At 46.3% G+C, this 13,645-nt stretch overlaps 1 protein-coding gene across 5 annotated transcripts in view; it reads right to left on the reverse strand.

Moving 5' to 3' along the window:
• SIRT3 (sirtuin 3) overlaps nucleotides 1–13,645 on the reverse strand; it is a 355,906-nt gene that overhangs the window by 107,064 nt on the left and 235,197 nt on the right. For all 5 annotated transcript variants that reach the window (XM_069623912.1, XM_069623913.1, XM_069623914.1 and 2 more), the window contains one exon: nucleotides 12,090–12,322. In XM_069623912.1, coding sequence (XP_069480013.1) covers nucleotides 12,090–12,322 — 233 coding nt within the window. The remainder of the gene's footprint in view (nucleotides 1–12,089; nucleotides 12,323–13,645) is intronic.

The raw sequence follows: 13,645 nt of genomic DNA on the forward strand, positions 1-13,645 counted from the left end.
ACAGCAATCTGTTCAAGATCAAGGATGGCCGACAAGTTAGTACTACAGTTCTATGTTCTTTCATTGTCATACATTACAACGAATGCCTTTTAAACGTGTACAAAATTATGAAAAAGGTAATCAAGTTTTTTTTGTTTTGGGTTGGGGGGTTACCTCCAAAACTCCCCCTCCCCAATTATTTTTACCTATTCCCTACCCCGACCCCTTATCTGCCCTTTCCCACCCCCCTAAAAATTTCGTTTACCTTTTTCATAATTGTATACACGTTTAAAAGCCAGTCGTAAAAATGACTGGCGATGAAACAACGTTATATCAGTACTAGGAATGATGTCTTGCAGTTGGACACTTGTTGTTACACCTCCTAAAGATTCACTTAGAAAATTAAAACATACATTTAAAAAAGTGAATTATTGTTATCTATATAATTTTTTGAAAAAGGAGAGCGAGCTGCGTTGGGGGTGTGAATAATGTTTGTAGGTTTGCCTTGCACCGCAGCCGCCGGTGAGAAATAGCTGCAGATTTTTTTTGTAGTGGTGGTGATGCCTTTGCTGTTCAGGCGATGTAACTGCCCTTCTGTGCCATCTTCAACAGGGGTGGTCGTATGCGTGGGAAGTTTGTTGTTTATTTGTGTAGATACTGTTTGTGCTGTTGTACGAGGCTTCAGTCATCGGACAGGAGCAACATGATGTTTAATGCGGCTACGTAAAGCATAAACTCTAGGAAGAGGTGGTTTTATGGCTTTCTGCTTAAGTGCAACATTTGTTGTGAGTGTCATATTTAATTAGCACCCGGCGAGGGACAATGAGATTGTAACATACGATCTCATTGGCCATCGCCGGGGCGTTACCCGACCGGGAATCCCTCTCCCCCACAACGTGCCTTCCTTTCTGTCTCCAGGTGGGGGGGTGTGTGGCAGCCACTCAGCCAATGAGGAGGCTCGGAATGGGGTAATCCCTGCTCCGAGCCACCACACGGCTGGAGGCTGCCATCTTCCCCGCCAGGGATCGAGGTAGGTGTTGTTCCCTCCTCCAACTGTCATGATCTCTGGTTCCAAAAGGTCAGGGTTTTCCCAACTCCCTTGGAAGCAGATCCATAACCCAGGTTCCGAGTGCCAACCAGTCCCAATTGGGACCTTTTGGACCCAGTCCTGGCGCCAGTGGCACCAGGCTCATAAATATGCCCAGTCCCAGCGCTGGAAGCGCCGGGCTCATAATGCTTGGGTGGATTTACCTGCAGCAGACCATGCTGCTTACTTGCCTGCCAGTTGAGCCTCTGATCCTCTTCTGTTTGGAACTACTTTTCCTGTTGGGTGGGGCAGGAGCCACTCCCTAGGTTCAGAACACTGGAACTCTTCTGGAAAGCAGGAACTCTTTTCTTACCTAGGCGTGGCTGTGGAAGGAGACACCTAAGCACTACAGGAGGCTATTTAAACCACACCCGATGGATGAATCTTGCTTTGCGTTATTCTGCATCCTCTGCAGCAGAACGCTCATCGTGTCTTCTGCATCTGATCCTGGGCCTAAGGAAAAAAGGCTTACCATCCTGAATCCAGTCTTCAGCAACACCTATAAAGACAAGAAAGAACTGGTTAGCATTACGGTCTCGGTGACAGCTCTTCACTTACCTGGTCCATCGGCTGTCACCAACGCCTCGCGCTGCATTCCGACATCTGAAAGACAAAGGCTTACCTATCCTTCGTGCGCTCCGGAGGTCTTCACACTGCATTCCGGCATCTGAAAGACAAAAGCTTACCAACTCTTCGCACGCTCCGGAGGCCTTCGGCGCTGCATCCCGCATCTGAAAGACAAAACAAGGTGCGTTTAAAGACATTGGGGAACTTTAATACTCACGTGCCATTACTCCTTTCCACATCTAACCCAGTGGGTATTCCGGCACCCTGTAGCCGCTCCGAACTTGTACCTGCAAAATAAAAAGACAGTTAGAGCGCATCGTGAAGCAGGCAACAAGCGCTTACTTACGTGCTTCCAGGCGCTTCTATTCATCACACGGGCTCCATCTTCAACTCACTTCAGCCCGTCATCCACCATCGCCGGAACCCTGCAAAACAAGAGACATCATTACTAAAGACTCTAAAGACATTAGAATTACTCGAAACTTACCGTTCGTGCAGTAAACGACGGACAGCAGTCCTCTGAAGTCAAGAGGCCTGCTCCCCTTATCCAGTGAAGAAACTGGTTACAGCACCCTGCCCCGAGGCAGATGGAGAGCACGGCGTTCACTTACCTAAGGTGAGAGCGTTAACCTTCGGGGTTCTACAGAAGAAGAGAAAGGGAAGAAGAGAGAGACAGTCAATAACCCAGTTCATTAATCCCATATTTTCTATCTGCAGACATCTTACCCTTCGAGTCAGACATACAGTGCACAGAGGTCCAGCCCAAAGAGCCAGTTACACATCACCTTTGAAGATACGGTATACGCCCAGTCAAGACCGGCGCCTCTACGGGAATCAGGTGAGCGTTACACCAGCCCCCCCATTCAAAGGATCCCCTCCTCACCCTCCCAACCCCACGTACCTTCTTTTTTGTCAATTTTGGGAGCGGGCGCGTTGGGAACACTTCTGTCTCCAGCACGTCCGCTCCTAATCCACGACAGGCTGTTATGGAAAGGAGGAAGGGACTACAAGTAGTCCCTTCCTCCTTTCCATGGCGGCCATTTTCTTTGTTTAAATTTTTCCCTATTTTTTGAATGGCCGCCAAGGAAAGGGAGAAGGGACTACTTGTATTTTGTATTTGTATTTTATTGAGTCATATATAGCGCTTTTGCCCAAAGCGCTGCACAAAGTTAAAACCAACAGTACAAAAATAATGAAATGTAAAGTAAATCAAATATCAATTCTGAAAGCGAACAATCATGGACAGTAAAGAAGATGATTTTACAAACAGACCCGAAAGAGAGAGTAGACCGTGATAGACTGAAGAGAAAGAGGAAGAATGTTCCAATGAAGAGGAGCAAGAAGCTGGAAGGAACGTAAACGGGACTGGGCACAGGGGGGACTGAGGACAGTCAGCTTAAAGAGACAGGAGGAGCGAAGAGAGCAAGAAGGAGTATAAAAGGACAGAAGAGCAGCAAGATAGTCCAGAGCTAGCCCATAAAGAGATTTAAAGACTAAGCACAAAAAATGACATTTAAGTTGGGAATGAAAAGATAACCATCCAAGAGATGCAAGCGATGCTGAAATAGAATTACGGTAGGAGAGAAGACAAAGTAGACGAACAGAGGAATGACATATTGATTTCAAAGGGGCAAGGCGAGAGGAGGGAAGACCAAAGAGTGTGACAGAACAATAGAAGAGTCGGAAGAAAATAAGAGAAGAGATAAGAAGTTTAGTCACATGAAAAGTGAGAGAGGAGTGAACTTTACGAATATTATAAAGATGAAAACGGAAAGAACAGGGTGTGAGGGAAATATGATGGGTAAAAGAAAGATTAGAGGCCAAATAAAGACCAAGATTGCGTGCAGTAGGAGAAAGAGGAAGAGTAGAGGAGGGAAAAGAGATGGACCGTGGTGGGGGAGAGGAGGAATTGTGCTGGCAGGGAAGAATAGAACCTTAGTTTTTCCAGCATTTAGGGTCAGGAAGTGCAATACCATCCATGATTTAATGGCAAAGAGACAAGTGGTAAGAGTGTGGTGAATTTCTGGTGTGAAAGATGAAAAGGATAGAAAAAGTTATGTGTCATCGGCGTAGAAGTGATGAGAGTCCGAAGGAAGAAATGACCGTAGCAAGTAATGAAGTATAGAGTGAGAATAGAAACAGGCCCAAGACTGTGCCGTGTAGTCCCTTCTCCATTTCCATCAGCCATTTTGTGTGTTTACCTTTTTACATTCATTTTCAATGGCGTCATGGAATGGGAAAACGGATTTTGTTTTCCTTTACCCGGCGGGCATTTTTTTTTCTGTTTCGAAATGGCTGGACCGTTTGGGGAACAGAAAAAAAATGCTCTTAGAGCCCCGGTCTTACGGGCCGGGCTACTAGTAGCAATAGGCCCCTCATAAGAGGGGCATTACCAATTCAGGTAATGCCCCGGGGCCTTCGTTAACTATGGGCCCCGGAGCATTACCTGAAGTTGTAATGCCCCCCCCCCCTGCTCTGGGCTTATTGCTTAAGTAGTGCACTGCCTGCCATTCGGTAAGCGAGCAAAATTACAAATCGCTGTTGGTAATAATATGTTGTGTAGTAAACACGTTCGCTTAATGTTACATTAAGAAATCAGATACAAAACCACTTACAGCTTTTCCTATTCAACTGCAATTGCAATGTTTCATTTGAAGAGGGCACTTGTGGCGAGCGAGATAGCAGTGATACAGCTCCAGTGTCCTCCTGCAGACGACTGCTGACCACACCACTCACCACACCACTATGCCTGGCGCTCCGCGCTGTTTTGAGGCAGTTTTGGATTGCTGCAGAGCACCTGCTCTGAAACAGCGCCTCCAAAAGATGACCACTGAAAAAATACTCTCTCCATGTAATTGTCCACTGCTGACCACAACACTCAGCACACCGCTGCGTGGGGCGCTTTGCCCTGTTTTGAGGCAGTTACAGGAATGCTGCCGAGCTCCTGCTCTGAAACACAGCCTCCAAAAGATGACCACTGAAAAAATACTCTATCCACGTAATTCTCCACTGCTGACCACACCACTGGGCACACCAGGCATGATATTAGGAGCCTTCATGACTGCCAATCCATCCTCCCATATGTCATCCAACAAAGGAACCGAGACAATGGTCTTCTTGGAGGACTCCCACCATCAAAAAGGAAACCCTCCTTTTTGTTCTCTTCTGGTACCAGGTTGAAGAGTTTGGCAGCCTTCGAGATGAGAGAGTGGAAAGAGCCAATATCATCCAGGTGAGAAGCCATGGTGGGCGTACTGACATCCAGAGGTTCCCCATCTGTGGGAACATAGTCATCGTATACAACCGTGTGAGTACCAATGGTGTCGGTGTCTGTGCAAGTGTTTGTTTGAACTGGTTCCACCACAACAGGGGGCAGAGCACCTAGCACTGGCCAAGGGATAACAGGAGCCTTATGAGGCAGTGTCGGTTGTCGAAAAGGCCTTGGCAGACTCCTTCCCCGAGCAGGGACAGGAGCAGTGGGCTGAGGCATAGGCAGAGTGAGGTCGGGTTCCCCTTGGGCTCCTTCCTGATCTGAATGAAATCCTTCTGGTATGTCCTCTTCAGAACTGGTGTTGTTGGCTAGTGACCTTCTGGGGGATCCCAGAGGAGCTAGGGTAAATAGTGGTAGAGCCTTGGTGGGCCTGCAGCAGGAAGTTCAGAGCTGGAGGCACGTCTCTCTCTCTCTCAAAAGCAGTACCCCTCAGGAAAGAGGCGACAAATGGAGCCTGCAGAGCAGGAATAGGTGCCATCAATGATGTCATCATTGTCGGAACCACTGACAGATCTAGGAGGCAGAGAGACCCTGGGCATGGTGACATTTGCAGAGGTAAAGGTGACGGTCGTTGACGAACCCCTCGGTGTAGCAGCCGTCATAGGAAGCCTTAATTTCGCAGACAGTCGACGATGGGGTGGTTGTTGATAAGGCAATGGTCTTGATGGAAGAAGTTGTCATTGACGAGGCTATTGTCGACAACGGAATTGACGACGGTAGAACTGGAGACGGGCCCTTAGCTGACTTGGTCTTTTTGTAAATGTTTTTATTTTATAGGTATTTTCATTAAAGCTTTTTTTATTGTTATTTGCTGAACCGCTTTAAAATCAAGCTTGGTACAGCAACGAAAAAAGTGGGTTCCTGTAAGAAAAACATTTTAGAACATTGTGGTCAAAGGATTGGTGATCATCAATACAATCATTCGCAAATTTTATGACAGATCCCAACCCATTTCTACTTAAATACCGAGCTGACTTGGTCTTTGACGACAACATGTGCTTGGACGACGATGTCTGATTTTCTCGTGGACGGAGGTAATCCACCTGGCGGCCCTTTTCCGAATTGGGTCCCGCAGCCACGGTGACTGCCGACGAGGAAGGTGATAGAGCGTGAGATTTCGCCTACTTTTGGATCTTCACCAAGGAAGCATACTCAAAGGACCTCAACCTCTTCTTATCAGAGGGAGTACACTCTTAGGCCCGGAGGCCACGCCAGAGGCCTTCCCCTCCTCGAACCAGGCTACCAACCTCTGATGGCGGTACTTCCATGTCTTCGAACAAAAAGGATTCACAAATTGAACAGCCATCAGCATCGTGGTCGGGTGAAGACAGTAAATGTATTTGAGGTGCCGATCCGAAATGAAGATATTCTTCAGGCCACAGCTGAAAAGGCCTTTCACAGGCCTGAAAAGGTTTATCTTTTTTGCCTCTGCCATGGTTTTACGAACAAGGCCCAAGCCTGTGGCACCACAAGCTGAAGATCCGACTATGGACTGAAGATCTTCGCCGGCAACAGTTCTGCGCCGCCTGTAGTCACTGTGTGATGGTTGATGAAGAGTTTGTTGAATTTTTTCAAAAACAGCAAAACACTAACGATTTTCGAGGAGCAAAGCATGAGGACTCCCAACACTGGAAACTTTTGGTAAAATCTGATGATGGCCACCAGTGATGGAATTTAGGAAGACAAGTGTCATTGGCTGGGGGCATTATGACCCAAAGGACACTGATAGGCTACTGAGAAGACTAGCAGGTTTATCTTAAAGCTAAACTGCGTTACTTTTTACCAAGGATTCCCAGCCTAGCGGTGGGGAATATTCATGAGCATGTGAATCATGCAGGACCTCATGCTGTAGAATCTTTGTGACTCTTCTACAAATCTGGCAATTTGACTGAAAGTTGCAGAAGTTTACAGTGTAGTGTAGGTTTTTGGATTTGTGTAAGGATAAATAAACCAGTAGTTGGGTTTGCGGTTTCCTTCCTGTGGAGCATTCATCTAGTCAGGACCTTACTTGAAAGATTCTGGCACACCCTAATTAGATGAATACAGCAGTCACCCTACTCATATCACTAGGTCTGGTCCCTCCTCTCCCTCCCAGCCCCATACCTAACAAAATGTGCAAATTCATACTACTTAATTGTGCAGTGAAAGTGATTTACTTACACAAAGCCAGGGTGGGCAGTGCAACAGGGAGGGGAAGCAGTGAAATATTGGAAACAGTTTACCTGCCCCCCACTTTCTGTCACATTAAGATCATACCCAGTCCACCTCTACCACTTGGTCCTCCCCCTCTCTTTCTGCCTACGTAGCATTAAAAACAGACATCCTGCATTCAGTTTCCCTCCCATTCCCAAAATCTTTCAAATAAAATGAACACTGTCAACCAATCAAACCCCCAGCTAAACCCTGTTCTACGGTCCATTTTGTCTGCTCCAATTGAGCAGATGGACTGTTCAAGAAAAAAGCGACAACCTCAGGTTTATCCCAGCCAATGGGGTAGTTCTGGGAGGGTCAGTCTGCTTATGTGTGGTAGTTTGTTTCATGATCAATGAAGGGGTTGGGGGTTGGAGGGCATGTGCTGCCTCTGAGAGCAACATATCCATGTTTCTGGGTTGGTATTGCCACTGGACCACATCCTATAACTGCAAATGTGACTCACATGCATGGTGTTACAAAACGCCTCGCTAAATCCCTGCCACACCCAGGGATTACAGCTGACAGAAGGTGGTGCTGTGCTGTGATGCCTTTCCTTTTGCCTTTCTCCCTGTTGCACCCGTGAGTACCGGAAGCTTCCAAATGACTGTGCTATCTCGCTACACTGTGCTACTAACCTATAATGCATTCCCTCCAGCTCCTCCTCCTACTCACCTTTCCCTACCCTTTTCTCCAACCACACTACAACTTCCTCCTTTCCTATCCCTATTATGAAACTCACAACTCGAAACTCCCACTACTCCATTTCTCTTCCACCTCCTTTCAACAAACAAAGCCAACGAGATAACTATACCTCATCTAACACCTATCCACCTTGCCTCTCTTCCTCTGAGACTCAACTTCTCTTCTTTTCTCTTCCTTTCCTCATCAGCTGAACATTGCACTTTGGAATGCTCAGACTGTATGCAACAAAGCGTCCTGCATCACTGACTACTTTCACTTCAGCTCTCCTCCCCTAGACCTTAGGGCTATCACTGAAACCTGTATTTCTCCATCTGACGCTGCCACTCTGGCAGCCTTACATGACTCCAAACTATCCTGCGTTCACGCTCTTCAACTGACTAGCAGAGGCGGAGGTATCAGACACCTACTCCCTTCCCGTCTCAACAATCTTAAATTCCACATTTTCTCCAACCCCTTTTGAATTCACCATCTCTACTATTGCTCTGCCTCACTCAGTTCACATCATCTCCATCTATTGCCCTCCTGGTCCCACTGGACCATTCTTTGATGACCATGGGCAACTCCTTGATTCTCTTTCCACTAAAATCACCTCATTCTCTTAGGTGACTTTAACCTTTCCTCTGCGACCACTTCTTTGAAATCTGAACTTCAGTCTTTTCTTAGTGACCACCCTCTCCACTAAATCCTTAACCGACCTACCCACACAGGGGGTAACTCTTTGCATCTCTTATTCATCTCCAACTCTCTCTCAACTACTAATACTACTGTTACACCATCCATATCTGATCACTAAATTGTTTCCACCATCTTCTTCTTTCACTCTCTTTCCTCACAACTTGCTTCACCTATTTCTAAAAGGAAATGTAAACCTTCTGCCATTCCCCCTTTCTCTCTGACCTACAGTTCTCACTTTCCTCCTTCACACCCGATACCTCTTCCACCAACACTGCCTTCTCCAGCTTCCAATCCCTACTATATGACTCCTCCTCTCACTTCCCACTGCTTACTTTCACCCCTACATCTTACCATTCTCAAACATGGGTCACCACATTCAAACGCTCATTCCGCACAGACATGCGTCGGCTGCTGCGCAAATGGACGTGTACCCACTCGCATGAGGACCTGCAAATCTACCTCTGAGCCCTGAACCCTCCCAAGTCCACTCTTGATAGCGCTTAAAGGGAATTCTACGTAACCCTCATAGACTCTCACTCCAAACATCCTTGCCGGCTACAGGGCACCCTTAACTCACTCCTCCTAAGTCTATGACTATCAACTCCACTCTCACAGCTAATGACCTAGCTGAATACTTTGCTTTAAAAATTACCAAAATTAGAGACTCTCCCCTGACCTTCCTCACACTCCCATCTCCTACATTTTACACTCTGCCTACTCCACCATCATCCTCTGCCTCCATCTCCCACTTTAGTCACACTAACACTGAAGAAGTTGTATCTATATTGATGAAGGCTAACCCCTCTTGTGCCCTATCAGACCCTCTTGCTCCTCAGTTAGTCAAGCCTATGGACCCTATAGTAGCCTCTCACCCCGCTGAACTCTTCAACATGTCCTTTGACTCTGCTTGCTTTCCCTCCGTTTTCAAAACAGCCACGGTCATCCCTCTCCTAAAAAAGCAAGGGGCTGACCCGAACCTATGGGCTAACATTTGCCCTGTGTTTCTCCTTCTGCACTACTCTAAAGTGCTCTAAAGAGTTTAACTGTCTTACCACTTTCTTAGACATCCACAACCTTCAAGACCCCCAACAAGCAAGGTTCCGCTCCTGTCACTACACGGAAACTGCTTTCATGAATGTGTACCACTTCATTGCCTCTGGTAAGCACTCAAACCTATCCTCTATCCTAATTCTCCTTGAACTGTCTGCTGCCTTAGACACCAGCAATCACTCTAATCTCCTTAATACTCTTTTTCTTCTTGGGATTTGTGATCAAGCCTTTGCCTGGATTGAATCCTACCTTGCACCTTGCCAATTCTGTCTCCTGGAGCAAAAGCACCTCTCAACTCACTCTTCTGTTGATGTTCTACAAGGCTCTGTCTTGGGGACACTCCTCTTTACACTATACACTTCTGCTCTTGAGGCACTAATCTCCTCCTTTGGGTTCTCGTACCAACTCTTGTGGACAACACCCACATCTTCTTCTCTTTTCCTGAACTCTCCTCAGATCGCTCTATGAAAATGTCCAACTGTCTCTCTGCCATTAAATATTGGATGGCTTTGCACTCTCTAATGTTAAACTCTACCAGAACAGAGGTACTCTTCTTCCCTGGCAAAAGTTCTCTCATCTCTTCCTCTGCCTATCTAGTTCCCACCTGACACTCTCTCCTATGTTTCTTCTGCTAGAAACCTCAGCGTCATCTATGACCCTTATCGCACCTTCTCTACTTTCATTCCCAAAACTGGAATAGCAGCTCGCCTCAACCTCCTAAATATTAGGAAAATCAGGCACCTCCTTCTTTTCAACACTGCAAAGCACCTCTTACCCACTCTTGTCTTCTCTAAACTGCACTACTGTGCCAGCATCCTCTTTGATCTCCCCGACTATGCTTTCTGTCCTCCCAAGAAGATCATTAACTTCGCTACCAGGACTCTTTTTGAACTCCCTCACCTCACACCACTTCCTCATGCCGTCACCAGGCTGGATGGCTGATGATGCAAAACAGGGCCAGATTTAAATTTCTTCTCCTGGTTCACAAATCTATCCATGGTAAGGCACCACTCTATCTATCCTCCTCTATCTAACTCTATAATCTTACTCGTAATCTCTGCTTTGCCTCCCAACTACCCTTGAGGCTCCTCACGCTCCCTGCACTTCCTCTCACATCTGCTCATTCTCTCTTCTTGCTTCACTTGCATGGAATTCTCTAACCCCGGACATGCAAGAAACAGCCCACACGGATTTGTTCAAAACCAAAATAAAAGTCTACCTCCTCACCTCCGAGTTACCCTCTTAACCTACCTCTCATCTGCTTGCTAGCTAAAATGTTTTCCTCACCTCTTACCTGCCTCTGTCTCTCAATTCCCCTGACTCCTTTCTAGCACTTCACCCATCGTGGTCAAGTCCTGAGCACAGCTGACTGTACCATCTACCTGCACTTAGAAATGTACAATGTTGGTTGTCCTAAATCTATGTATGTCCACTTTTGTATTGTCCCCAGTGACTGTTCCATTTACTCCCCTCCACAACCTGGTCAGAATGTCCCTCAAATTCACCCCATTGTAAGAAGATCACTGCTTCCCAACAAATCTGATTTCTTATCTATTGTACGTTCTTTTGTGATCAAAGGAGCATTGTTACTCCTGTATGTAAATAAATAAACAAATTAAATAAATGTGCCGCGGCTGAAACCCATGGGTGGAGAGACCCGGGTCCCTGTTAAATCTCCAGAGGGGAGATTGGATCAGGCACCAGTTAGTTACAATTTGTGTTACTTTGTTTCAGAACGTATCTAGGAGTGAACTGGGAGGTATATAGGCACAGTAAACGATATATCATTTTACTGTATTTTTGGGTGGCTCTCTAGGCCTAGTTTGTAAATTGTTTTACTCTTTAACTTCAAACTTTAAATATGAGGGAGTACAACTGTTCAGCCAATGTCCTGGAACAGTGATTAGTAAATAAATGTACTTGTCTGTGCAGGAATCATTTTTCTTCCCATCCCTTAGCATGATAACGTGTAGGGTTTAACACCAGGTACAGGCCCTTCATTAGCTTGAGTGGAGAGGGTCTATATTAAGGCCATTCACTGATTGAATGTATATTGTGTCTACCATGTGTTCTGTCCTAAACGTATGGTACTTATTTTAACCGCTAGTTACTTTTGTGCAACTATGTAATAAAGTGAATATTTTTCGGTATAATTGTGCAGGGTTGTTGATTGGGACTAACTGTACTTACCTACTAGCCTCCCCACGTCCCTTGAGTCAAGCCAAGGCTGCTTTGCTACTGCTACCCATACAGAGGTTGGTCTATTTTCTGGTTGAGACCCTATCTTACTTTTAGGATAGGTGGTTTCACACCCCTCGCCAGAAGGCTATGGAAAAATCTTCCTAACAATGCCATTGTCATAAAACAACAGAATATTGCTCACATATCGAAAGGGTATTTAGTACTGTTCTACAAAATGTACATTAAATAACACGGACATCACAGTCAGTCCATCTGAATCAGAGGCATTCACCCACAGTGCTCCAAAGATGCGATTCTATCTCTGACTGGCGATCGAAACTACACCAGTAAACAGTAAGAAGAGATGGGAAGAAGGAGCCTTACCTCTTTCCAGGCCATCTATGTTCTGCGTATACAGGCGCAGGAGCTGTCCTCGGTCGTGCAGGTGCCGCAAGAAGTAGTGAACATAGTTTGGCCGGAAGTTCCCTGGATAAAGTTCTCGGGCCAGTGTAAAAAATGGCCTGGGATTGTGAAAGAAGTAACTCAATTCAAATATGGCTTCAGGATACGGGAGGTCATAACTCTGAAGGTTACTGTACAAGCCACTCTCCGGAGATCTGCAGGCAGGAATGCAAGAGAAAGCAAGACAACAGGTGAAATCATGTAAGAATCTGCAAAATATGGATGCATTGATATTTACTGGACTAAATTCCCTTTCTTAGCGTCTTTAATCTGTACATGGCAGGTTGCCCCCGTTTGTTCTGAAAGCAGAATTAGTAGCTAGCAGGCAAACTGTGTCCCCATGTGGTGACATACCGATCCAAGATCATACAAGCATTGGCCTGCAAAGATTGATGGGTCCATTTGGGGTATCACAATAAACAATTGATGGGAATTAATACAGCAACATAGAAAATAATGGCAATTGTTTGAAAGAAAACTATCTCGACGTACTCTGGGAGATGAACCTTTGAGTAGGACTCTAGAAATAGGGTTTTACTACTCAGTGGATCCCTTGTTGCAGTTCCACTCCGTAGAGAAGCCTAAATAGTGCTCTATGGAGCCGTTTAATGAGGGATACAATGCTTGTGTGGCTGGCAGAGGTATCTTTGAAAAGCACTTTAGAGTTAGGAAAGAGTGGCATATGGAGATCTTAAATCCAGAGCTAGGCCTCAATGCTGAGCCTCCCTCTGGAACAGCCTCCCTGCCTCTCTGAAACTCGAGGAGAACCATCTTCGGTTCCGGAAGCACCTCAAGACCTTCCTCTTTGCTTCTGCCTTCTCTCTTTCTCTCCCCTGCTGATCTCTGACTGTTTCTGCACTGCGCTCCTGGCTACCCTCTGTACTCAGGCCCAGATCCCTGGGATCCTGGCTACCTCTGTATTTAGGCCCACCCATCTGCATGCCCGCACTGCCTCCTGGCAACCCTTGCACTTGGGTCTGTAGCTGCAACCCTACAGTCCCCTTCCAGCACTTATCAGACACCCGTTGTCTGCGCTTTAACTATTTCACTTGCCACCTGCTGGCCACACTGCCTGTTGATATTTCATCACGTGTTCAGAACTTTCCACTCCTCCCCTGCCCCCTGCACTTTCCCGCTCCCCTCTCCCCTGCACTTGTGAGTTCTCAATGTCACTGGGCTTAGTAAGATCGTAGTTTTTCCTCCCTTGTACCCCTCGCTTTCCTCGTCGCTCCCTGAAACACTTGTATATAGGCGCAATATAAATAAACTATCATATCATACCATACATTTTAGAGCTGGGTATTTTAAGGGTGTTGAAGAAGGAAGCTGACACAAAGGTGGCATGGTTTTGGTTATAAACTTTTATTTCTTAAATAAAAGACCTCACTATCCCTATCTCTAAGAGGGGGTTCCCTGCCAGAATGTCCGTCAAATCAGGGGGAACCCAGGAGACTCAAAGTGAAAGCCGCCGCGGTCGG

This window comes from Ambystoma mexicanum, chromosome 11 (assembly GCF_040938575.1).
Source record: "Ambystoma mexicanum isolate Mex_15411 chromosome 11, UKY_AmexF1_1, whole genome shotgun sequence".
NCBI classification, from domain to species: Eukaryota; Metazoa; Chordata; class Amphibia; order Caudata; family Ambystomatidae; genus Ambystoma; species Ambystoma mexicanum.